This window comes from Tachyglossus aculeatus, chromosome Y3, assembly GCF_015852505.1.
Source record: "Tachyglossus aculeatus isolate mTacAcu1 chromosome Y3, mTacAcu1.pri, whole genome shotgun sequence".
NCBI lineage: Eukaryota > Metazoa > Chordata > Mammalia > Monotremata > Tachyglossidae > Tachyglossus > Tachyglossus aculeatus.
In genome coordinates this window covers 2,981,733-3,008,387 of record NC_052095.1, presented here as the reverse complement: position 1 = coordinate 3,008,387, position 26,655 = coordinate 2,981,733, and the positions used below count along the sequence as shown (strand labels likewise).

The following is a 26,655-nucleotide window of genomic DNA, read 5'->3' as shown; positions in this document are numbered from 1 at the left end:
GCACCTGTATATATGTATATATGTTTGTACGTATTTATTACTCTATTTATTTATTTATTTTACTTGTACGTATTCTATTTATTTTATTTTGTTACTATGCTTTGTTTTGTTCTCTGTCTCCCCCTTCTAGACTGTGAGTCCACTGTTGGGTAGGGACTGTCGCTATATGTTGCCAACTTGTACTTCCCAAGCGCTTAGTACAGTGCTCTGCACACAGTAAGCGCTCAATAAATACGATTGATTGATTGATTGACTGATGAGAGAATGGAGTCAAGGATAATGCCAAGGTAATGGGCTTGTGAGACAGGAAAGATGATAGTGCCATCAACAGTGATCGGAAAGTGAGCAGAAGGACAGGGTTTGGGTGGGAAGATAAGAGGTTCTGTTTTAAGTTTGAGGTGATGGGAGGACTTCCAAGTAGAGATGTCTTGAAGACAGGAGGAAATGTGAGACTGCAGAGAAGCAGAGAGATCAGGGCTGGAGATGTATATTTGAGAGATATCAGCATACAATAATTAGATTGTACAATACAATAGATAGTTGAAGCCGTGTGAGCCACTTAGTTTTCCAAGGCAGTGGGTTTGGATGGAGAAAAGACGGAGAACCAGAATTGAACTTTGAGGAACAGCCACAGTTAGGGTTTGGGCAGTGAAGGAGGAGCCCACAAAGAAACTGAGAATGAGCAATCACATAGATAAGAGGAGAACCAGGAGAGGTTGAAGCCAGTGTCAGTGAAGCTGAGGTTGGATAATGTTTCCAGGAGAAGGGAGTGGTTGACAGTTTTAAAGGTAGCTGAGAGGTGGAGGAGGATTAGCAGAGGCGGTTGGATTTGGTGAGGAGGAGATCCGTAAGCCCAAAGCCCTCTCACTTTTAAAGCTCTTTTGAAATTATACTTTTCCTCCGGATCTTATGGCTCATTCATTCATTCATTCAATCATCATCATCATCATCATCATCATCATGGCATTTGTTAAGTGCTTACTATGTGCGAAGCACTGTTCTAAGCGCTGGGGGGATACAAGGTGATCAGGTTGTCCCAAGGGCCAAGTGTCTCCAGAGGCACAGATAATCAGTTTCTAAATGAACACAACTAAAAAAACCCCTCCCTCACCCAGCCTCCCTACAAAAAAACCTTTGGAAGGTGACAGAGGGCTCTTACAGACAGTAAGGGGATACTGACAGCAGGTATCTGGGCCCTGCTGTCTGGAATCTATCTATCTGGAAGTACAACTCGACAAAATATAGTGAAGGCCCCTACCCAACAACGGGCTCCTTCTTCTTGCTGTTGGGCAGAGAAGTAGTTCTGGGCCACACTTTCATGGGTTGGATGAAGTGTTGCTGTAGGCCACTCCCTGCAGCAGCATGTAGTTGGTAAGATGGGAAAAGTCCAGGTATCAGAGAATGGGATCACAAAGGTGGCTCCCAGGGGTCTCTCATGCATCCGGACCCTCTTCAGAGTTCACTTCCTCTGCTCATGTGTTCATGTGGCATAGCGCTGCCGGTGAAATCCAGGCATCAGGGCAGTTTCATCCACCTCTTTAGAATGTAAGCTCGTTAAGGGCTGGGAACATATTTGCCAATTCTACGGTATTGTACTTTCCCAAGCATTTAGTATAGTGCTCTGCACATAGCAAGTGCTCAGTAATATATGACTGATCTCAAACGTATCCTCACCTGCTGTAGCTCTGCCTTTTCCTCTTTACCCTGCAATAATACTCCTCTTTTGTTGGGTTCCATGCATTTTTTAAGTGGTATTTGTTGAGCACTTATAATGCATCAAGCACTGTTCTGAGCGCTGGGGTAGATACAAGTGTTAGCAGGTTGGATACAGTCCCTGTCGCAACCTGGGGCTCCTATTCTAAGTAGGAGGGAGTAGGATTAAATCCCCATTACACAGTTACGGAAATTGAAGCACAGAGAAGTTAAGTAACTTGGCCATAGTCCTCTAATCCTAGCTCTGCCAAATGTTGTGTGACTATGGCCAAGTTACTTAATTTTTCTGTGGCTCAATTTCCTTATCTGTAAAATGGGGATTTAATCCTACTCCCTCCTACTTAGAATAGGAGCCCCATGGGGGACTCCAGAGGCCCATAGTTGGGGGAGGGGAGGGCACTGAAAGTTCAAGGAGAGAGTTCAAACTCAGAAACAGTTGGGGTGTGCAATCAGTCAATCAGTGGCATTTATTGTGTTCTTACTGTGTGAAGAGCACTGTACTAAGACCTTGGGAGAGTACAGAACAACAGAGTTAGCAGATATGTTCCCTCCCATCCCCCCGGCCTTACCTCCTTCCCCTACCCACAGCACCTGTATATATGTATATATGTTTGCACATATATATTACTCTATTTATTTATTTATTTTACTTGTACATATTTATTCTATTTATTTTATTTTGTTAATATGTTTTGTTTTGTTGTCTGTCTCCCCCTTCTAGACTGTGAGCCCGCTGTTGGGTAGGGACCGTCTCTATATGTTGCCAACTTGTACTTCCCAAGCACTTAGTACCGTGCTCTGCACACAGTAAGCGCTCAATAAATACGACTGAATGAATATGTTCCCTGCCCACATAGAGCTTACATTAATATAAATGTGAAAAATGGCATCGCTTAGTGGAAAGAGCATGAGTCTGGGAGCCGACTGTAAGGAGCCTGCCTTCTGCTGCCTCTGCCTCTGCCTCTGCCTCTGCTGCCCGCCTTCTGTCACTTCTTGACTCCGCTAACCTCTTACTCCACCCCACCTTGCTCACTCACCAACTTGGTCACGCCCTCAATCTCATCATCTTTTACCGCTGCACTATCTCCACACTCACCAACTCTGAAGTCCCTCTCTCTGACTGTAAGCTTCTCACCTGCGTCCTCTCTCACACTCCTCCCCCGTAAACCTATATTACTTGCCCACAGAAACCTCTGCTCTCTTGATCCCATCCATCTCTCTCAGTGCATCACACTCCACTTTGCCCCCCATCCTCTCTTCCCACTCCTGATGACCAGATTACTGCCCTCAACTCCACCCTCTCTAGTCAACTCAACTCGCTCATTCCACTTTCCCTTCGCCGCTTTTGCACCACTAACCACAGCCCTGGATCACTGCCACTGTCCGCCTCCTTCGCTCTCATCTGAAAGAACTGCTGAACGCTGCTGGCGAAAGTCTTAACACCAAGCCAAGTCTGTTCACTTTAAATTTATACGTTCCTGCTGTAATTCTGCCCTCTCCTCTGCTGGTTCAATCTCTCATCCTATCCTGACTAGATTACTGCATCAGCCTCCTTTCAGATCTCCCATCCACCTGTGTCTCCCCACTTCAGTCTATACTTCACTCTGCTGCCCGGATTATCTTTGTATGAAAACACTCGGGGCATGTCATTCCCCTCCTCAAAAATCTCCAGTGGCTGCCTGTCAACCTATGAATCAAGCAAAAACTCCTCACTCTCGGCTTCAAGGCTCTCCATCAGCTTGCCCCCTTCTACCTCACCTCCCTTCTCTCTTTCTACAGCCTAGCCTGCACCCTCCTCTCCTCTGCCACTAACCCCCTCACTGAGCCTTGTTCTCGCCTGTCCCACTGACGACCCCTGGCCCACCACCTTCCCCTGGCCTGGAATGCCCTCCCTCCACACATCAGCCAAACTAGCTTTCTTCCTCCATTCAAAGCCCTACTGAGAGTTCACCTCCTCCAGGAGACCTTCCCAGACTGAGCCCCCTTTTTCCTTTCCTCCTCCCTATCCCCCCAACCCTGCCTCCTTCCCCTCCCCACAGCACTGATATATATTTGTACAGATTTATTACTCTATTTATTTTACCTAATACATATTTACTATTCTATTTATTTTATTAATGATGTGCATATAGCTATAATTCTACTTATTCTGACGGTTTTGACACCTGTCTACATGTTTTGTTTTGTTGTCTGTCTCCCCCCTCTAGACTGTGAGCCCGTTGTTGGGTAGGGTCCGTCTCTATATGCTGCCGACTTTTACTTCCTGAGTGCTTAGTACAGTGCTCTGCACACAGTAAGTGTTCAATAAATACAACTGAATGAATGAATGAATGTCAGGCAAAACTATTTTTCTTCCCTTATTGACACCCATGCCCATCACCCCTGTCAGCTGTTCCGGATATTTAACTCCATCCTCAGACCCCCTGTTCCTCCCCCGCCTCCATCCCTCACCCCCAATGATCTGGCCACCTACTTCATTAGGAAAATTAACACCTTCATGTCTAAGCTTCCCAAAGTCACCCCTCCCCCTTCTCCATCCCCCCATCCCGCTCTCAACCCTCTCCTCTACTTTCCCATCCTTCCCAGTACTTTCAGATGAGATCTCCTCCCTCCTCTCAAGTGCCACCCCATCCACTTGTGCTTTAGACCCCATTCCCTCTCATCTTATGAAAACTCTCACCCCTTCCCTCCTCCCCTCCTTAACTTCCATCTTCAACCGCTCGCTCTCCAATGGTTTCTTTTCCTCTGCCTTCAAACATGCCCATGCCTCCCCATATTAAAATATCCCTCTCTTGACCCCACTTCCAGTTATTGCCCTATCTCCCCCCCGTTCCTTTCCAAACTCCTGGAGCGAGACGTCTACGCTAGCTGTCTCGAATTCCTCGACTCCAACTCTCTCCTGGACCCCCTTCAATCTGGCTTCTCTCTCATCCACTCCACCAAAACTGCCCTCTGAAAGGGCATGTGTGACCTCCTTCATGCCAAATCTAATGGCTCCTACTCTATCCTAATCCTCCTTGACCTCTCAGCTTCCTTTGACACTGTGGACCATCCCCTTCTCCTCAACTCGTTATCCAACCTTGGCTTCATGGACTCCGTCCTCTCCTGGTTCTTCTCCTATCTTTGTGGACATACATTTTCAGTCTCCTTCATGGGCTCCTCCTCCCGCTCCCATTCCCTTACAATAGGGGTTTCTCAAGGGTCAATTCTTGGTCCCCTTCTCTCTATTTCAACTATACCCACTCCCTTGGTAAACTCATTCGCTCCCACGGCTTCAACTATCATCTCTACGCAGATGACACCCAAATCTACATCTCCTCCCCTGTTCTTTCTTCCTCCCTCCAGGCTCATATCTCCTCCTGCCTTCAGGACCTCTCCGTCCACCTAGAGCTCAACATGTCCAGGACTGAGCTCCTTATCTTCCCTTCCAAACCCTGTCCTCTCTCTGATTTTCCTGTCACTGTAGAGGGCACTACCATCCTTCCCGTCTCACAAGCCTGCAACCTTGGTGTCATCCTTGACTCTGCTCTCTCATTCACCCCACACATCCAGTCCATCACTAGAACCTGCCAGTCTCACCTTCACAACATCGCCACATTCCACCCTTTCCTCTCCAACCAAACCGCTACCTTGTTGGTTCAGTCTCTGATCCTGTCCTGACTGGATTACTGCATCAGCCTCCTTTCTGATCTCCCATCCTCCTGTCTCTCCCTGCTCCAGTCTATGCTTCACTCTGCTGCCCGAGTTATCTATGTGCAGAGCCCCTCTGGGCGTGTCACTCCCCTCCTCACTCTGGGCTTCAAGGCTCTCCATCGCCTCGTCCCTTCCTACCTCACCACCCACTTCTCTCCTTCTACAACGCAGCCCGCACACTCTGCTCCTCTGCTGGTAACCTTCTCACTGTGTCTCGTTCTCACCTGTCATCATCATCATCATCAATCGTATTTATTGAGCGCTTACTGTGTGCAGAGCACTGTACTAAGTGCTTGGGAAGTACAAATTGGCAACATATAGAGGCAGTCCCTGCCCAACAGTGGGCTCACAGTCTAAAAGGGGGAGACAGAGAACAAAACCAAACATACTAACAAAATAAAATAAATAGAATAGATATGTACAAGTAAAATAAATAAATAAATAAATAGAGTAATAAATATGTACAAACATATACACATATATACAGGCTGTCCCACCGCCAGCCCCTGGCCCACGTCCCTCCTCCGGCCTGGAATGCCCTCCCTCCACACATCAGCCAAACTAGCTCTCTTTCTCCCTTCAAAGCCCTTCTGAGAGTTCACCTCCACCAGGAGGCCTTCCCACACTGAGCCCTCCTTTTTCCTCTTCTCCTCCTCCTCCCCTCCCCATCGCTGCCCCCTGCCCTCCCCCCTTCCCTTCCCCACAGCAATTGTATATATTTGTACATATTTATTATTTTATTTATTTTATTTGTACACATTTATTATATTTATTTTATTAATGATCTGTATATAGCTATAACTCTATTTATTCTGATGGTATTGACACCTGCCTACTTGTTTTGTTTTGTTGTCTGTCTCCCCCTTCTAGATTGCGAGCCCGTTGTTGGGTAGGGACTGTCTCTATATGTCGCCGATTTGTATTTCTCAAGTACTTAGTACAGTGCTCTGCACACAGTAAGCACTCAATAAATACCATTGAATGAATGAATTAATCAGTGAATGAATGAATACTACAATCACTCATCCTATCCCACCTGGATTACTGCATCAGCCTCCTTGCTGGCCTTTAAGCCTCTTTCCTTTTCCCACTCCAATCCATACTCACTCTTTTGCCGGGATTGTTTTTCTACAAAATCCTTCAGGACATGTTTCTCCACTCCTCAGAAAACTTTACTGGTTGCCCATCCACCTCCCCAGCCAACAAAAACTCTTCACCATTGGCTTAAAAGCACTCACTCACTTTACCCCTTCCTACCTCACCTCACTACTCTCTTATTACACCCCAGCCTGTACAACTGACTCTTCTAATGCTAACCTCTCACTGTTCCTTGATCTCATCTGTCTCACTGCCAGCCTGCCCATGTTCTGCCTCTGGCCTGGAACACCCTCCTTCTCCAGATCAGACAATTACTCTCCTTTCTACCCTCTTCAAAGTTTTATTGAGGGCACATTTCATCCTGATGAAGCACCCCCATCCTCTCCTCCCACTCTTCTCTGCATCACCCTGACTTCCTCCCTTTGTTTATTTCACCTCCCAGCCCCACAGTCCTTCCATACATGACTGTAATTTATTTCTTTACATTAATGTCTGTCTCCCCTCCTCTATACTGTAAGTTCATTGTGGGCAGGGAATGTGTCATTTATTGTTGTATAGCACAGTGCTCTGCATACAGTAAGTACTCAGTAAATACGACTGAATGATTGAATGAATGAATGAATGAATTTTTACAAAAGGATATGTTTATAAGAAGAGCCTCCTGTTCTGTTGTATGATTGCCTACTTACTTTTCCAGTAAGGTGCAGCTCACCAGGGCATTTGGTCCACTATCTCTGCATTTTGCACTTCCAACTTTGATTTTTCTGGTGCCTTTAAGGATGCAAATAAATTTTAGCTATTTTTTATGGTATTTGTTAAGCACTCACTATGTGCCAGGCACTGTTCTAGGTGCAGGGGTAAGATAATCAGGTTGGACACAGTTCATGTGCTACATAAGGCTTGTAGTGTTAATCCCCATTTTACAGATGAGGTAACTAAGGCAAAGGGAAATTAAGTGCCTTGTCCAAGGTCACGCAGCAGAAAAGTGGCAAATCCGGGATCAGTACCCAGGTCCTTCTGACCCCCAGGTCTGTGCCCTGTCCTCTAGACCATGTGCTTCTCACTGTGTAATAAATTTGAAGTCAGCATTTTGTTTTAAAATCTTCGATTAGTTCAATGTTTTTATTTTTATTAAAGGTGAAATTAAAACAGATGAAAATTTTCACAGAGGTACATTAGAAGAGAAACAAGAAGAGGCCAATGATTACCATAGGAGCGATGAACAGGTAAAATATCTCTCCATCCTTCTTACTTCTTTCTTTACAAATGATAATACTGTATTAGTTTTTCTTTGGGAAAACAAACTATTGGTCAATGAATCATGGGTACTTGAGCATATACTATGTGCGGAGCACTGTACCGAAGATGTGGAATTGGTGTCATGCCAACTACCCCAGCTGCTACTTTTACACTGTGAGCCTGAGACCTCTCAAGGGGAACAGACTCCAACCCTCCCTTCCCACCAACCCTCTTTCCTCACATCAGGAGACTTAAACTGCTCCATGGGGAAGGGATGCCAATCTCCCAGCCCCTTTTTCACACCAGGAATCTGGGACCATGCTAAGGGGAATCAATCAGTCAATCAATCAATCAATCAATCAATCAGTGCAGAGGCAGTGTACTAAGGGCTTGGAAGAGTACATCATAATAGAAGTGGTAAACAATGTTCCCTGCATACAGTAAGCTTTCAGTCTAGAAGGGAATAGAGGAAAAGGAACATCAGCAGCCTTGTCCCTCAAAGAGAATTATTTTACTTGTACATATTTATTCTATCTGTTTTGTTTGGTTTGTATGTTTTGTTTTGTTGTCTGTCTCCCCCTTCTGGACTGTGAGCCGACTGTTGGGTGGGGACCGTCTCTATATGCTGCCAACTTGCGCTCTGCACACAGTAGGCACTCAATAAATACGATTGAATGAATGAATGAGTGAAAAGCAGAATGTCTGTTTCCACTACAGCCAGCCCCACCAAGCTGGAAACTTGTTGCCATGTTGCCAACTTGTACTTCTCAAGCGCTTAGTACAGTGCTCCGCACGCAGTAGGCGCTCAATAAATACGATCGATTGGATTGGATCAAAGCCCCACCTTCCACACACTGGGAGTCTGAATCAGTATTCATTCATTCAGTCAGTCAGTCAGTCAGTCAGATTTATTGAGCGCTTACTGTGTGCAGAGCACTGTACTAAGCACTTGGAAAGTACAATTCTACAACAGATGGAGACAATCCCTACCCTACAACCCCTACAACGGGCTCACAGTGTAGAAGTGGGAGACAGACAACAAAACAAAAGAATAGCATCAATAGCATCATAAAAAAATGAATAGAATTATAGATACATACACATCATTAATAAAATAGAGTAATAAATATGTACAAGTATACACAAGTGCTGTGGGGAGGGGAAGGGAGTAGAGCAGAGGGAGGGAGTTGGGGCGATGGGGAGGGGAGGAGGAGCAGAGGAAAAGGCCTCCTGGAAGAGGTGAGTTCTCAGTAGGGCTTCGAAGAGGGGAAGAGACCTAGTTTGGCGGATGTGAGGAGCGAGGGCATTCCAGGCCAGAGGAGGGACGTGGGCCAGGGGTCGACAGCGAGACAGACGAGAACAAGGCACAGTGAAGAGTTTAGCGGGCGAGGAGCAGAGTGTGGAGGCTGGGGTGTAGAAGGAGAGAAGGGAGGTGAGGTAGGAGGGGGCAAGGAGATGGAGAGCTTTGAAGCCAAAGCACTAAGGCACAGGACACATAGCACTTTAGGCAGCAATTCAGCACTCACCCATTCAGTTACAAGACTTTCCCAACTGGGAGCTTTCCCATCATTGTGGAAGGCACAACCATCCTTCCCATCTCACAAGCGCGCAACATTGGTGTCATCCTTGACTCCCCTCTCTCATTTACCCCAAATATCCAATCCATCACCAAAGCTTTCCTGTCTCACCTTCACAATATCACCAAGATCCTCCCTTTCTTCTCTATCCAAAACACTACCACGTTAGTACAATCAGTCATCCTATCCCAACTGGATTACTGGATTTCTGACCTCCCAACCTCCCATCCCTCCCACCTCAGTCCATACTTCACTCCGCTGCACAGATTATCTTTCTAGAGAAGCGCTCTGGGAATGTCACCCGCCTCCTCAAAAATCTCCAGTGTTGCCTATCAACCTCTGTGTCATGCTAAAACTCCTCACTACTGGTTCCAAAACTCTCCATCACCTTGAACCCTCTTACTCCCTTCCATTCTCTCCTTCCAGTCCATACACTCTGCTCCTTTGGTGCTAACCTTCTCACCATGCTTCGTTCTCTCCTGTCCTGCTACCGACCCCTGACCCACGTCCTACCTCTGGCCTGGAATGGCCTCCCTCCTCAAATCTGCCAAACAATCACACTTCCCCCCTTCAAAGCCTTACTGAAGGTTCACCCTTTCAAGAGGCCTTCCCAGACTAAGCCCGCCCTTTCCTCAGCACCACCCATCTCCCCGACTTGCTCCCTTTGCTCTACCCCCCTCTGCCCGCCCCACAGCACTTGTGTTTATATGTAGGTACCTATAATTCTATTTACTTGTATTAATGCCTCTTGTTTTGATGCCTGCATCCCCCCCCTTCTAGACTGTAAGCCCGGCGTGGGCAGGAATTGTTTCTGTACTGTTGAATTGTACTTTTCAAGAGCGTAGTACAGTGTTCTGCAAACAGTAAGCGCTCAATAAATACCATTAAATGGATGAATGAATGAGTTCCACCCACTTGAAGAAACTACATTAACCACTAGACACTCAAAATTAGTTGCTACAGCTCTGGACATGTTATTTTAAATGCCCTAACCTCCCCTTGCCCTCTAAGTCCCAGCCTCTAATCACCCTATCCCCCTCTCCAAGGACCACCCTTCATCCCCATCTCCCCACAACAGCCACCCTCAGCTCACTCCCATCCAACCCCTCTCTTCTTTTTTTAAAAATGGTATTTGTTAAGTACGTGCTATGTGTCAAACCCTGTTGTGCTTGGGAGTCAGAAGTCATGGGTTGTAATCCCAACTCCTCCACTTGTCAGCTCTGTGACTTTGGGCAAATCTCTTAGCTTCTCTGTTACCTCATCTGTAAAATGGGAATTAAGACTGTGAGCCCTACGTAGGACAACCTGATTACCTTGTATTCTCCCAGCACTTAGAACAGTGCTTTGCACATAGTAAGTGCTTAACAAACACCAACATTATTATTATTATTATTATTATTATTATTATTATTATTATTATTATTATCATCAGTATTATAAGAGATTGGATTATTGTGGTAGCCATTTGGATGGAGAGGAAAGGGCAAATTTTTATAATGCTTTGAAAATAGCACTAACACGATGTTGTGACAGATTGAATATCTGGACATAATAAAAATGAATTGGGGTTAATGTCAAGATTCCGCCCTGTGAATTAGGGAGGATAGTGGTATTGCACACTGTAATCAGAAAGACAGTGGGAGGACAGGTTTGGGTGGGACAATAAATTCTGTTTTGGATATGATAAGTGTGAGATCTTGACAGGAAATTCAAGTAGAGAAGGAAATGTGAGATGGTGGAGAAGGAGAGGGATGAGGGCTGGAGACCACCAGCTGGATGATTTGGGAATCATCCTCCTAATAATGGTAGTTGAAGTCTTGGAAGCAAATTAGTTCTCAAATAAGTTCTACAAGAAAGTGGGTGTAGATGGAGAATAGAAGAGAACCCAGAACTGAGCCCTGAGGGGGCCTCTGTCAGAGGGTGGAAGGCAGGGCAGGAAACAGCAAGAAAAATTAAGAAGGAGTGGTCGGAAAGACAGGAGAACGAAGAGAGGACAGTGTCAGTGCAGCCAGTGTTGGATAAGGAGAAGTGAGTGATTTACACTGTTAAAAGAGAAGCAGTGTGGCTCAGTGGAAAGAGCACGGGCTTTGGAGTCAGAGGTCATGGGTTCAAACCCCGGTTCCACCAATTGTCAGCTGTGTGACTTCGGGCAAGTCACTTAACTTCTCTGTGCGTCAGTTACCTCATCTGTAAAATGGGGATTAAGACTGTGAGCCCCCCGAGGGACAATCTGATCACCTTGTAACATCCCCAGTGCTTAGAACAGTGCTTTGCACGTAGTAAGTGCTTAATAAATGGTATTATTATTATTATTTTATTATTATTATTATTAAGACAGCTGAGAGGTCTGATGATTAGGATAGAGTAGAGGTCATCAGATTTGGTGAGATAAAAGTCATTGGACAGTGAGGGGCCGGGGGAATTCAACTCCCAGGGGATAGATTCGAGAGTGGCGCGCGGCTGGGAGCCCGGCACGGGTCGGGACTACTGAGAGCTCACCTACTCCAGGAGGCCTTCCCAGACTGAGCCCCTTCCTTCCTCTCCCCCTCGTGCCCCTCTCCATCCCCCCCATCTTACCTCCTTCCCTTCCCCACGGCACCTGTATATATGTATATATGTTTGTACATATTTGTTACTCTATTTATTTATTTATCTATTTATTTTGCTTGTACATATCTATTCTACTTATTTTATTTTGTTAGTATGTTTGGTTTTGTTCTCTGTCTCCCCCTTTTAGACTGTGAGCCCACTGTTGGGTAGGGACTGTCTCTATATGTTGCCAACTTGTACTTCCCAAGCGCTTAGTACAGTGCTCTGCACGCAGTAAGCGCTCAATAAATACGATTGATGATGATGATGGATACCTTAGGGAGGCCATTTCTTTGGAATGAAGGCGGCAGAAACCAGATGGGAGGGGATCAAGGAGAGAAGTGAAGGAAGTGGGCACAGCAGGTGTAACAACTCGCTCAAAGGAGTCTGGAGAGGAATGGTAGGAGGGAGCCAAGGGATCAAGGGCTTTTTTTTTCTTTTTTTCTTTTTTTTTTAGGCTAGGGGATAAATATGCATGTTTTGAAAGCAATGGGGGAAAATTCGAAGGAAAGTGAACAGTTGAAGATTGTGGTCAAGGAGGGAAGCAGGGAGCCGGGTGAATGTTTTAATACGGTATGAAGGGTTTGGGTCAGAAGCACAGGTGAAAGGCATAGATTTCTTCTTGAGATACTGCAGGGGGTATATAGAGAGGGTGGAGGAGGATGGGGGAATTGGAGAGGAGCAGGAAAGATTTTAGGGAGAACAGGACTGATGGTTTCAGTTTTGTTGGTGAAGTATATGGCCAGATCATTAGGGCAAGAGGTGGTGGGAGTGGAGGGACAGGAAGTTTGAGGAAGGAGGTAAATGTCTGAATTGGTGGGGGTAGTGGGCATGGGAGTGAATCAGGATGTTGTCCAGCAGAGGAGAGGGCCTAATTGAAGCAGTAAGAATGAATCCAAGATGGACAAGATCAAACAGATAACTGAATTTCTGCCAGTGGTGATCCACACAGGAGTGGAGGAAGCGTACTGTGGAGGTGATCTAGGGCTGCGGGTTAGTGGTACAAGACCGGCAGAGGGAAAAGGGAACAAGAGAATTGAATTCAGTGGAGAGGGTGGAGTTGAGTGCATCGATTTGTGCATCAGGAGGAGGTAGTTTGGGTATGGAGACCAAATGGGGCACGGTGGCGGTAGAATATTAGGATGGGTCAAAAGAACGGAAGTCTCTGTGGGGGAACAGGACGGATTTGCAGCAGTTGGGTATACATGAAAGAGAACAGATGAGGAGGTGAGTATCCGATAGAAGAATTTCAGAATTGGTTGGATTAGAGATTTTTCAAGTACTAGAGATTAAAAGGTCAACTGTGCCCAAATTGTTGAGTGTGAGGTGGAGTGGAGCAGGAGGTCAATGGAGAAGAGTGTGAGGATGTGGACAGTGGAAGAGTCACTGTGGACATCCACGTGGATACTGAAATCCCCAAGAATCAGTATAGCGATTGAGAATGAGATACTGTAAGTATGGAATGTAAGTAAGGGATCGAAATGGTTCAGAAAATAGGAGGAAGGTTTGTGGGAATGGGGGTGGGCTGTAGATGACCATGACTAGTAACTGTAGCATGTGGTAAGGGTTGATAATATGGGCTTCAAAGGAAAGGAAAGAGGTGGATGGGAAGGTGGGATGGTGTGAAAGCATTACTGGAGAATGAGAAGGAGTAATAATAATTATAGTAAACAGTATTTGTTAAATGTTTCCTGTGTGCCAGGCGCTGTACTTACTAAGCACTGGAGTAGATACAAACAAATTGGGTTGGACACTGTCCCTGTCCCGTTTTACAGATGAGGTAACTGAGACATAGAGAGGTTAATAATGATGATGATGATGATGATGATGATGATGATGGCGTTTGTTAAGCGCTTACTATGTGCCAAGCACTGTTCTAAGCACCGGGGGAGACTTTTTCCCCTTTTTCCTCTCCTCCTCCCCACCCCCCCGGCCCTACCTCCTTCCCCTCCCCACAGCACCTGTATACATGTCTGTACAGATTTATTACTCTATTTATCTTACTTGTACATATTTACTATTCTACTTATTTTGTTAATGATGTGCATCTAGCTCTATTTCTATTTGTTCTGATGACTTGACACCTGTCCACATGTTTTGTGGTGTTGTCTGTCTCCCCCTCCTAGACTGTGAGCCCGTTGTTGGGTAGGGACCATCTCTATATTTTGCCAACTTGTACTTCCCAAGCGCTTAGTACAGTGCTGTGCACACAGTAAGCACTCAATAAATACAATTGAATGAATGAATGAATACACAACAAGTTCTTGTTGCCAACTTTACATTCTCCTATTTGCCCTCAAAAATCTAACCTTTCTAAGGCCAAGGATACAATCCCAACTGACTTCATGAAAACAAATCCATTTTCAGAAAAAAAGAATTGTTATCCTTATTCTTCCAGCCTACCTCACTGCACCTAAGTCCTCCTTCAAAGCCAACTTATAAAGCCACATCCTCCAAAAGCATACCCCTATCTTGTCATCCCATCAGCTATTTTAATTACTTCATTTATGTAAACTTTTTATATATTTACTTTTCATTTTTTAGCCTACTTTTGCTCTTCCTATTGTTTCTGTGTTTTGCTTTCTGTACCCAGTATGTATACACTGATTTTTTTTCCCCACTAATCTGTTAACTTTTATTTTTATTGCATGCTTCCAAATACCTCTAGCATGGTATTCAGCCCCAGATCAGTGCTTACTAAATACAAAGTAAGAACTAATGCTTTAATAATGTGATAAAAGTGATACTAAATGATTCTAAATTTGTGAATTTCACTTGGATTTATTCTAGTTAAAGTTATTCTAGTTAAAGTTCTAGTAGTTATTCTGAACAGTCATTACAGAAACTTAATAAAGTTGGGCTTAGTGGAAAGAGCACAGGCTTGAGAGTCAGAGGACATGGGTTCTAATCCCAGCTATGCCACTTGTCTGCTCTGTGACCTGGGGCAAGCTACTTAATTTCTCTGGGCCTCAGTTTCCTCGTCTGTAAAGTGGGGCTCATCTGTGAGCCCCATATGGGACAACCTGATTACCTTCTGTCAACTCCAGTGCATAGAACAGTGAGTGGCACGTAGTAAGCCCTTAACAAATACCAAAATTTTTATTATTATTTAATAATAAAAAAGGTAGAAATTCCTATAATACTGTTTAGTTGTTGTTGTTTTTTCCTTAAGGTAAGCATCTGTTTGGAATGCAATAGCAGCAAATTGCGTGGTTTGAAGCGAAAATGGATCCGCTGTTCAGCCCAAGCAACAGTTTTACATCTAAAGAAGTTTATTGCCAAAAAACTTAAACTTTCATCTTTTAATGAGGTAATTGTAACCAAAAATGAGATATTAATTTTGATTATTAATGCTAAAACCTATACATTTTCATTTATAGTTTGTTCTTTCATATGGACCCATTATCGTTCACATGAGTTTTTGAACCCAAAAATGATGGGGAGAATGAAATTAGTTAATGCTGAATTATGAATAATCAGTCAATCAGAGGTATTTCTTGAGCACTTGCTGTGTGCAGAGCAATATACTATGCCCTTAGGAAAGTAACATACAACAGAGTTGGTAGACATATTTCCTGTCCACAGGGAGCTTATTGTTTATAAAGGGAAGACAGACATTAAAGTAAATTGTGGATAATAATAATAATAGTAATAATAATAATAATAGTATGTGTTAAGCACTTACTATGTGCCAAGCACTGTTCTAAGTGCTGGGGGAGGTACAGGGTAATCAGGTGGTCCCACGTGGGGCTCACAGTCTTTATCCCCGTTTTAGAAATGAGGTTGCTGAGGTACAGAGAAGTTATGTGACTTGCCCGAAGTCACACAACTGACAAGTGGTGGAGCCGGGATTAGAACCCACAACCTCTGACTCCCATGCCCATGCTGTTTTCACTAAGCCACACTGCTTCTCTGATTTGTACTCTGGGGCTGAGGGTGTGGTGAATATCAAGTGCTAAAGGGATAAATTAAATGTGGATTTACAGATATACCCTCAAGTGCATGTTTCCCCTGAAAATGCTTCTAAAGACAACAGTTGGAGGCTGTATTCTGAAATAAAATATCCAATTTTCTCTAACTCAGTGAGCTATGTGATAATTCAATAATTTGAAGAACTAAGTTTCTATTTTAGAGAAGTTTGCTGGAAATGGAGTACTTTAATTTGATGTGTCTTGGAATAAAATTTTAGCATTTCATTTTTTGACTTCAAGTTTTAGCGCTGATAGGTCTCTTTTTTAACATACAGTTATTGATGTTAATGATGACAATAATGGAGACTTTGTTGTAAACAGTTGATGAGCTTCTGTCCAATCCTGAAGACTTTGGATCCGAGAACCTATACTACATTACAATGATATGATAGAGGCTTACCTAGTTGTAAATGTGTTTGTAGTAGTAGAAATAATGGTAGTAGTGGTAGTAGTAGCAGCAGCAGTATGTAATGATGATGCACTTGATACAGTACACTGAAATTAATTCTTGAGAAAGTACGAAGAAAGAAGAAATGTAAGCTCCTCTCTCAGCAAAAGAGCAAGGAAAAGTGTTAAAGGAAAAATACTGGAAACTAGATTATAATTTTATTGTGCAGTAACATGTTAGAATAATGTGACATCTCATTTAGTTTCACCTGAATTAAAACACTTCTTCCTCTCCCATTAGCTAGACATATTATGCAATGAAGAAATTCTTGGCAAGGACCACACTCTCAAATTTGTAGTTGTTACTAGATGGAGATTTAAGGTATGTTCCATTTTAATTACGGTATTTATTGGGCACTTACAATGCACCAAGTAATATGCCAGGCTCTGACTTAGTTAAAAAACAGTTAAATCAAACCCAACCCTATCCTGCATGGGGTCCACATTTTGCAAGCAGGTGAGACCAATTATTTTATCACAGCACATTTTATAAATTTTCAGAATATTCAACAAATAATAACTCAGTCATCATTCCTATTAATATTTAGTTGACTGACTTACTTAAGAGGTAGTGCTGTACAGGTGTATCCATGGTACAACCAGATTATTTTCTTCCAAAATGTGAGTATATTGTTGTGTTCTTCCCTAGACACCCCTGCATTTCCTTAGGTTCTCACTCCAGAAGCAGCTCCAAAACGGTGGTCAAATTCTACAGGAAAGTGAAAGTAAAGTGGCAGATACTTTTTCACCCTCTATTCCCTGTTCCTGAAGGCTTTTCTGAACTACCTCTTTAGTTTCCTTAAAAGTCTCTTGTGCCCCGGTCTGTACGGCCCCTCACAGCATTTTGTTTTTAGAAACCATGAATGAAGTTGGCACATTATTAGGGCCTCTATAGCTGCCTCCAGTGTGGTGTCCCACTCAGGTCAGTGCAGCTGCTCTGGGCTGTCAGGTCCCCCAAGAGTTCTAATCTCAAATCCAACATTAATCCACCAATCAATTTTTTTGTATTGAATGCTTACTATTTGAAGAGGACTGTACTGAGTGCTTGGAGCAGTGCAGTACATCAGAATTGGTAGGCACCTTCCCTGCCCACAACATGCTTGCAGTCTGGAGGGGAAGTCACACATGAAAATACATTAAGGTTGTGAACATAAGTGCTGTGGGCCTGAGGGAGCTTAAAGGGTACAAATCCAAATGCTTAGATTATGCAGAAGGGAGAGGGAGAAGAGGAAAAGAAGACTAACTGGGGAAGGCCTCTTGGAGGAAATATGATCTTAATAAAGCAGTGAAGGTAGGGAGAGTAGTAGTCTGTTATATAACAAGTTGCTGGCCAGAAGCAAAATGTGGGCAAGGGGTGGCAGAGAAATAAACAAGATCTGGGTACAGAGTCTCAAAAATCTCCAGTGGCTACCAATCAATCTGCGCATCAGGCAGAAACTCCTCACCCTCAGCTTCAAGGCTCTCCATCACCTTGCCCCCTCCTACCTCACCTCCCTTCTCTCCTTCTACAGCCCAGCCCACACCCTCCACTCCTCTGCTACTGATCTCCTTACTGTACCTCGTTCTCGCCTGTCCCGCCGTCGACCCTCGGCCCACGTCATCCCCCTGGCCTGGAACGCCCTCCCTCCCAACATCCCTCCCAACATCCCTCCCGACATCCGCCAAGCTAGCTCTCTTCCTCCCTTCAAGGCCCTACTGAGAGCTCACTACCTCCAGGAGGCCTTCCCAGACTGAGCCCCCTCCTTCCTCTCCCCCTCACCCTCCTCTCCATCCTCCCATCTTACCTCCTTCCCTTCCCCACAGCACCTGTATATATGTATATATGTTTGTACATATTTTTTACTCTATTTATTGATTTTACTTGTACATATCTATTCAATTTATTTTATTTTGTTAATATGTTTGGTTTTGTTGTCTGTCTCCCCCTTCTAGACTGTGAGCCCACTGTTGGGTAGGGACTGTCTCTATATGTTGCCAACTTGGACTTCCCAAGTGCTTAGTACAGTGCTCTGCATACAGTAAGTGCTCAATAAATACAATTGATTGATTGATTGATTGATTAAGTTGGTGTTAGAGGAATGAAGTGAGCGTGCTGGATTGTAATAGGAAATCAACAAGGTAATGTAAGAGGGGGCAAAGTGTTTTAGGGCTTTATACCCTAATTGTAAGGAGATTCTGTATGATGCAGAGGTGGAAGGGCAACCTCTGGAGGTTCTTGAGAGTGAGACATGGACTGAACAGTTTGTAGAAAAGTGATCTGGGCAGCAGAGTGATGTGTGAACTGGAGTGGAAAGAGACAGGCAGCAGGGAGGTCTGCAAGGAGGCTGATGACAGTAGCTGAGGTGGGGTAGAATAAGTGCTTGGATTTGTCTACAGAAATATTCAGTCCATATTTCCCCACTCCTCAAGCACCTTCAAGGTTGCCCAGCCATCTCCCCACCCAACAGGAACGCCTGAGCATCAGCTTTAAGGCTCTCCAGCACCTTGTCCTCTCCTATCTCACCTCGTTACTCTCTTACTACAACCCAGTTCACACACTTCATCATCATCATCATCATCATCATCACCATCATCATCACCATCATCATCACCATCATCATCATCATCATCATCAATCGTATTTATTGAGCGCTTACTATGTGCAGAGCACTGTACTAAGCGCTTGGGAAGTGCAAATTGGCAACATACAGAGACAGTCCCTACCCAACAGTGGGCTCACAGTCTAAAAGGGGGAGACAGAGAACAAAACCAAACATACTAACAAAATAAAATAAATAGAATAGATATGTACAAATAAATAAATAAATAGAGTAATTTAAATATGTACAAACATATATACATATATACAGGTGCTGTGGGGAAGGGAAGGAGGTAAGATGGGGGGGATGGAGAGGGGGACGAGGGGGAGAGGAAGGAAGGGGCTCATGCCAACCTACTCACTGTACCGTGATCTTGCCTATCTGCCCTCTTTCCCAATTGCAGCCTCCGGTGAGGAATGCCCTCCCTCTTCCTATCCAGTAGATGTTCACCTCTTCCCACCTTCAAAGCCTTATTGAAGGCATATCTCCTCCAAGAGGCCTTCCCTGATTAAGCCCCTGTTTCCTCTTCTCCCCCTCTCTTCTGCATTGTCCTGATTTGCTCCCATTATCCATCCTTCCCTCTATCCCACAACACATAATATGTGTATTTATATTAATGTCTGTCTCCTCCTTTAGTTCTGTAAGCTTCCTGGGGGCAGGTAACATGTCTAGCAACTCTGTTACATTGTTATATTGTACTCTCCCAAGTGCTTAGTACAGTGCTTTGCACGCAATAAGTGCTCAATAAGTACAACTAATGGATTGACTGGTGTAGTAGCAGTTTGAAGAGAGGAAGGAGTGTATTTGGTGATGCAGTAATGATAGAACCAACAAGACATGGTACAAGATTGAATATAAAGGTTGAATGAAAGAGAAGAATTGAGGATGTGCCTAGATTAAGAGTATGTGAAACAGGGAGGTGGTGATGTTGCATAAAATCATTGGAATGTCACAGGGAGGACAGGTTTTGCTGAAGAGATGAGTACCGTTTTGAACACGTTGAGGTGTTGGTGTGATATTCAGGTAGAGACATTCTGAAGTCAGGAGGAAATGTGAGACTGCAGAGGGGAGAGATCAGAGCTGGAAATGTAGATTTGGAATCATCTGAGTAGGGACGGTAGTTAAAGCCTTAAGAGTGAATGAGATTTCCAAAGGAGTGAACGAACATGGAAAATAGAAGGGGACTCAGAAAATGAGCACTGAGCAGGTGGGAGGCAGAAGAGGAGCCTGTGAAACATTTTCTTCATTTTCAAGCTATTGCATTCCTCATCGTCAGGAACCTTGCCACTTGTCTGGCTTGTTAGCTCTCCTTGGTACTCTCCAGCTGTCACTTCCCTTGTCCCCTTCTTCCGGTGTTTTACTTCCTTCTTTGTTCCTTGGAAAACAGAGTCTACAGGATTCAGATATCCTGCAGGTGGCAGAGTGGCCAGCCAGATAATCATGGAGACTTGCGGCAGTGTCCTCCCAAACTTGTGCAGAGTAGGTTTTTTGCGAGGCTGGGGGAAGGGGTTTGGTTTTTTTTTATGGTATTTGTTAAGCACTGTACTAAGCACTGAGGTAGCTGCAACTTCTTCCCTCTTTAACCACCACCTTCAACTCTTCACTCTCCAGTGACTTCTTCCTCACTGTCAAGCATGCCCATGTCTCCTCTATCCTAAAAATCTCTCCCTTGACCCCATGGCTCCCTCCAGTTGTCACCCTGTCTTCCTCCTACCATTTGTCTCCAAACTTCTTGAGCAAGTTATCCACACGCGCTGCCTCAAATTTTCTCCTTGTCGGCCCCCAGTCTGGCTTCCCTCCCCTTCACTCCACAGAAACAGCCTCTCAAGGTCACCAATGATCTCCTTCTTGCCATATGCAGTGGCTTCTACTCCATCCTAGTCCTCCTTGACCCCTCAGCTGCCTTCAACACTGTCCACCACCCCCTTATGGAAACAGTATCCAACCTTGGCTTCACTGACACTGTCCTCTCCTCGTTCTTCTCTTACCTCCTTGGCTGCTCATTCTCAGCCTCCTTCATGAGCTCCTCCTCTGCCTCCCACCCCCTCCATGTGTTTCAGTTCTGTTTCCCCCTCTATTCTCCATCTGCACTCACTCCACTGGCTTCAGCTACCACCTCTCTGTGGACTATACCCAAATCTACATCTCCAGTCCTGATCTCTCTCTCCCCTTCTGCACTCTCACATTTCCTCCAAGCCTTCAAGACATCCCTACTTGGATGTCCTCCTACTGCCTCAAGCTTAACATATCCAAATCAGAACTCTTTATCTTCCCACCCAAACTCTGTCCTTCCCCTGACGTTCCCATCACTGTAGACAGAACCTCTACCCTTCTTGCCTCACAGTCCCATAACCTTGGCATTATCCTTGACATCTCTCTTTCGTTCAACCCACATCTTCAATCCATCACTAAATCCTGTCAGTCCCAATCTCACAACATCATTAAAAACCTACCCTTTCCATTTCAACCAAATTGCTACCACATTAATTCAATCACTCATCCTATCCCACACTGGTAATTGAATCAGCCTCCTTGCTTACCTCCCAGCCTCCTGTCTCTGCCCACCCTTACCTTTTCCCTGCCCTGTCCAACCTGACTAGCTTGTATCTACCCTAGCACTTAGTACAGTCCCTGGCACATAGTAAGCATTTAGCAAGCACCCCAATTATTAATAAAAAACCACAGTTACTATTATTCTAATTATTACCCTGACTTTCCCATTATCCTAGACAGCACCACTATCCTGCCTGTATCACAGCCCAAACCTTGGCATTATCCTTGACTCTTCTCTCTCATTTAACCCATATATTCAATCTAACACTAAATCCTTTCAATTTCTCCTCCACATCTCTGAATTACATCCTTTCCTCTCCAACCAAACTGCTACCTTGTTAATCCAAGAATTAACCTATTCCACCTTGATTACTCTGTCAGCCTCTTTGCTGACCTTCTTCCCTCCAGTCTCTCCCCACACTCCAGTCCATACTTCACTTGGCTGCCCACATCATTTTTCTAAACAAACCTTTAGTCCATGTTTTTCCACTCCTCAGGAACCTCCAATGGTTGACCATCTACCTCTGCATCAAACAGAAACTTCTCACCATTTGCTTAAAACACACACTCACCTCACCCTCTCCTTCCCCACCTTGCTACTCACCGACTTCTTGCCTACATCCTGCCTCTGGCCTAGAAGGCTTTCCCTCCTGATATCCGACAATTACTCTCCCCAACTTTAAAGCCTTATTGAAGGCATATTTCCTCCAAGAGGCCCTTCCCTGAATAAGCCTTCTTTTCCTTTTGTTCCACTCCTTTCTGCCCTCTACATCACCCTGACTTCATTCATTCATTCATTCATTCATCCATCCATCCATCCATCCATCCATCCATCCATCCATCCATCCATCCATCCATCCATCCATCCATCCATCCATCCATCCATTCATTCATTCAGTTGTATTTGTTGAGCGCTTACTGTGTGCAGAGCCCTGTACTAAGCACTTGGGAAGTGTACGTCGGCAACATATAGAGACGTTCCCTACCCAACAACGGGCTCACAGTCTAGCAGGGGGAGACAGACAACAAAACAAAACATGTAGACAGGTGTCAAAATTGTCAGAATAAATAGAATTAAAGCTATAGGCACATCATTCACAAAATTAATAGTAAATATGTACAAGTAAAAGAAATAGAGTAATAAATCTGTACAAATATATATACAGGTGCTGTGGTGGGCGGGGCGGGGGGGATGGGGAGGAGAAGAGGAAAGCGGGGGCTCAGTCTGGGAGATCAACATTCCCTCCAGCTGGAATTATGCCAAAAGTCGGGCAATTATGTGAGTAAAAAGGGTAGCTGGGAGTGAAGAGACCAAAAGGACGGAGTTAGGATGGGAGACAAGACAGGAGGGAAGTTAGAGGTAAGCCAGGCTCCACACTTCACTCCTCTAATGCCAACCTTCGCACTGTACTTGGAGCTTGTCTATCTCACCACTGACCTCTCGCCCACTCTGCCTTGGAACACCCTCCTCTCCGTGTTTGAGACGATCACTGTCTCCACTTTCAAAACTTTTATTGACTTAATCCTTTTATTCATCTCCCCTCCCAATTCCACAGCACTTAGGTATGTATCTGTAATATTAATGCCTGTCTCCCCCTCTAGACTTTAAGTTCAAGTGGGCAGGGAATATGTCTGTTATTTTGTTAAACTGTACTCTTCCAAGCGCTTAGTACAGGTCCTTGCACACAGTAAGAGCTCAATAAGTGTGATTGATTGATTGAGATACTGCTGGCAAAGATGGGAGAATTGAAGAAGGGACAGGAAGAGGGGGAGACTGGAAAGGAGGAGGGGAGATTTTAGGGAGATCACACCTCATTGTTTCAAGTAGCAGAATTAACAGTAGTAGAGTTAACTGAGCATGGCTAGAAAATGGGCCTGAGAGTCCCGGCTCTGCTGCATCTACTCTGTGACCTTGGGCTAGCTGCTAAACTTCTCTGGGCTTCAGTTACTTAATCTATAAAATGAGCATTAAGACTGTGAGCCCCATGTGGGGCAGGGACTGTGACCTGTGTCTACCCTAACACTTACCAAAGTGCTTGGCACATAGCAAGCATTTAACAAGTACAATAATAATAATAATTGTAGCCAAACCCTGTCCTCCCTCTGACTTTCCCATCACTTTAGATGGCACCACCATCCATCCTGTCTCACAAGCCTGTTACCTTAGCATTATCCTTGACTCCTCTCTCATTCAATTCACATATTTAATCCATCACTAAATCCCGTTGGATCCACCTTTACAACATCACTAAAATCTGCTCTTTCCGCTCCATCCAAACACGTTAATGCAATCACTCATCCTATCCTGCCTGGGTTACTGCATCAGCCTCCTTGCCTCTCCCCATAATCCAGTCCCTACTTCACCCTGCTGCCTGGATCACCCTTCTACAACAACGTTCAGGATGTTTTTCCCCACTCCTCAAGACACTCAAGTGATTGACCATCCACCTCCACATCAAACAAAAACTCTTCACAATGTCTTTAAAGCACTCAATCACCTTGCCCCCTCCTCCCTCATTGCACTACTCTCCTACTTTAACCCAGCCCACATACTTTGCTCCTCTAGTGCCAACCTTCTCACTGTACCTCCATCTCCTCTATCTCGCTGCCTACCCCTAACTCACGTCCTCCTTCTTGCCTGGGACATCCTCTCTCCTCTAATCCGACAGAAAATTACTCTCCCCACCTCAAAGTCTTATCAAAGGCATATCTCCGTCAAGAGGCCTTTCCTGACTAAGCCCCCCTTTCCTCTCCTCCCACTCCCGTCTGCGTTGCCCTGACTTGCTCCCTTTATTCATCCCCTCTCCCAGCCCCGCAGCACATGTGTACATATCTATAATTTATTTATTCATATTAATGTCTGTTTCCCCCTTTAGACTGTGAGCTCTTTGTGGGCAGGGGATGTGTCTGTTTATTGTTGTACTGTACTCTCCCAAGCCCTTGGTAAAGTGCTCTGCACACAGTAAGTGCTCAATAAATATGACTGAGTGACTGACTGACTGACTGACTGACTGAATGCTTAGTACAGTGCCTGGCATAATATAAGCACTTAACAAATACTGTTTAAAAAAAGGTAGAAAATTAGGGGTGTGCTTTCCCCACACATTAGAAGGATGTCAAGGAAGTTAATCATCACATTGTTGCTTCAAGCTTCCTGCTGCCGCTGATGGAAATAGAATACTGGATTAATCATTAATTTAACACTTGAAGTGTCATTTCTATCATGATCCAATCAGAAGAACAGATTGTGCACCCAAGCATGTACCTCAGACATGGGCTTCACCTCATTATTAAGTCTCCTTCTGGCTTTTCCATCTGGGTGAAAGTTCTGTAGCTACTTCTTTGAAGAGGATATAACCACTTTACCACTTTATCTTCTGCTCCTCCCCTTTTTCCTCTCCCCCTCCTCCTCCCCTTCCTCCTCTCTCTTCCTGTCCTTTTCTTCTTCTTCCTCCTCCTCCCCTCCTCTTCATCCCCCTCCTCTTAATAATAATTATAATAATAATGGTATTTGTTAAGCACTTACTATGTGCAAAGCACTGTACTAAGAGCTGGGGTGGACACAAGAAAATTGGGTTGGACACAATCTCTCTCCCATGTGGGCTCACAGTCTCAAGTCCCCATTTTGCAGATGAGGGAACTGAGGCCCCGAGAAGTGAAGTGCCTTGCCCAGGGTCACACAGCAGATAAGCAGTAGAGGTGGGATTAGAACCTGTGACCTTCTGACTCATAGGCCCGGGCTCTAACATCTATGCCATGCTGCTTCTCTTTCTTCCCGCTCCTCCCCTCTCTTCCTCCTTTACCTCCCTCTCCTACCCTCTTCTCTTCCGCTTCCTCCCCCACAGCCTACCCTTCCTCCTGCTCCTTCTCCTCCTCTTTCTCCTTTTCATTCATTCAATCTTATTTCTCCCCCTCCCCCTCCCCCTCCTCTTCCTCGTCCTCATCCTCTCCTCCTGCTCCCCCGCCTCCTTCTCCCCTTCTTCCTCCCCACCTTCCTCCACTTCCCCTTCCCTCCCCACCCCTCCTCTCCCCCTCCTTCCCCTTTTCATCTCTCTCCCCCTCCCTCCTTCCCTCCTCAATCTCCACCTTCTTCCTATGTGCCAAACACTGTACTAAGTAGGTACAAGATATTCAGGTCCCACATGAAGCTCACATTCTAAGTAGGAGAGAAAACAGATATTGAATCAGAAGGTAGGCGTAGGGATTGAAGAATAAAGTGTGGACTTTATCAGTGAACTGAAAAGCAGGAAGTAGCTGGGGGTGAGGAGTGGAGTGGCCTCGATGCGTACGATAATAATAATAATGGCATAGTGTCTCCAACTGCCAACATAGTTAAGGATGCCTAATTTATAACTGTGGTCTTTTTTGTAAGCATAAACCTTAATTAGTTGGTAACTTTCAGTCTCAAAGAGAAAGGATTTGGCCTTGCGACCTAGGTTATTTTGGGATCCAGTTTTACAGATAATCATTTCGTATCCCGTTTTTATTTTCAGTAAGAATGTTATTACATAAAAATAATTTGGAAACAGTATATTTTAAATTTGTTTTTATTATGTTATTAAATATATATTTGTGTGAATTTCTTACTTTTCCTCCACTAATGAAATATCCATTTTTATTTTTATTTTCTTTTACAGAAAGCGCCACTCTTACTACATTACAGGCCCAAAATGGATTTGCTGTAAAATAACTTTGTAATTCTTCTGGGTAGAATTGTTTCCAGAGACTATCATTCATACCCTCTTAGTGTATCATTTAACTAATTTGTCATACAAAATGGAAGAATAAGTATGAAGATGACTTCTTCTGAATATTTCTTGTAGGTGGTATGTGACCAGATTTCTCTGTGCAACAACTATTTATATCCTTTCTATTAAAATAAAATTTCAAAACTCAACAAGTTCAGAGTACAGATAATGAAAATGCTTCAAATTTTTATGCAGCTGAATAGAATTCTCTTATAGGAATTGTGCAAAATTAGATGAAAAGGGAATTACTTCCATTACAGCAAAATAGTTTCAATTTTTTTTTGCTTTGTTACTTCATAGTCTTTGAAAAATTTGAAAAGTTATAGGCCCCTTCAGTAACTTATGAATTTGGTTGGGTTTGCCTTATAGTTTTTCACTTTTCAATGTATCCTTTCTGGGTCATTAAAACTTTTCTTTTGTGCTTTCTGCGAATAGATACAGTGCTTTC

The 26,655-nt window shown here is 44.3% G+C and overlaps 1 protein-coding gene across 1 annotated transcript in view; it reads left to right on the top strand.

The window, feature by feature from the left end:
- The window catches only part of LOC119946750 (polycomb group RING finger protein 3-like), a 76,945-nt gene extending 50,566 nt beyond the window's left edge, over positions 1 to 26,379 (top strand). The window contains exons 3-6 of the mRNA XM_038768189.1: positions 7,642 to 7,730; positions 15,082 to 15,219; positions 16,569 to 16,649; positions 26,097 to 26,379. Coding sequence (XP_038624117.1) covers positions 7,642 to 7,730; positions 15,082 to 15,219; positions 16,569 to 16,649; positions 26,097 to 26,144 — 356 coding nt within the window. The 3' untranslated portion in view covers positions 26,145 to 26,379. The remainder of the gene's footprint in view (positions 1 to 7,641; positions 7,731 to 15,081; positions 15,220 to 16,568; positions 16,650 to 26,096) is intronic.
- Positions 26,380 to 26,655: the final 276 nt, after the last annotated feature.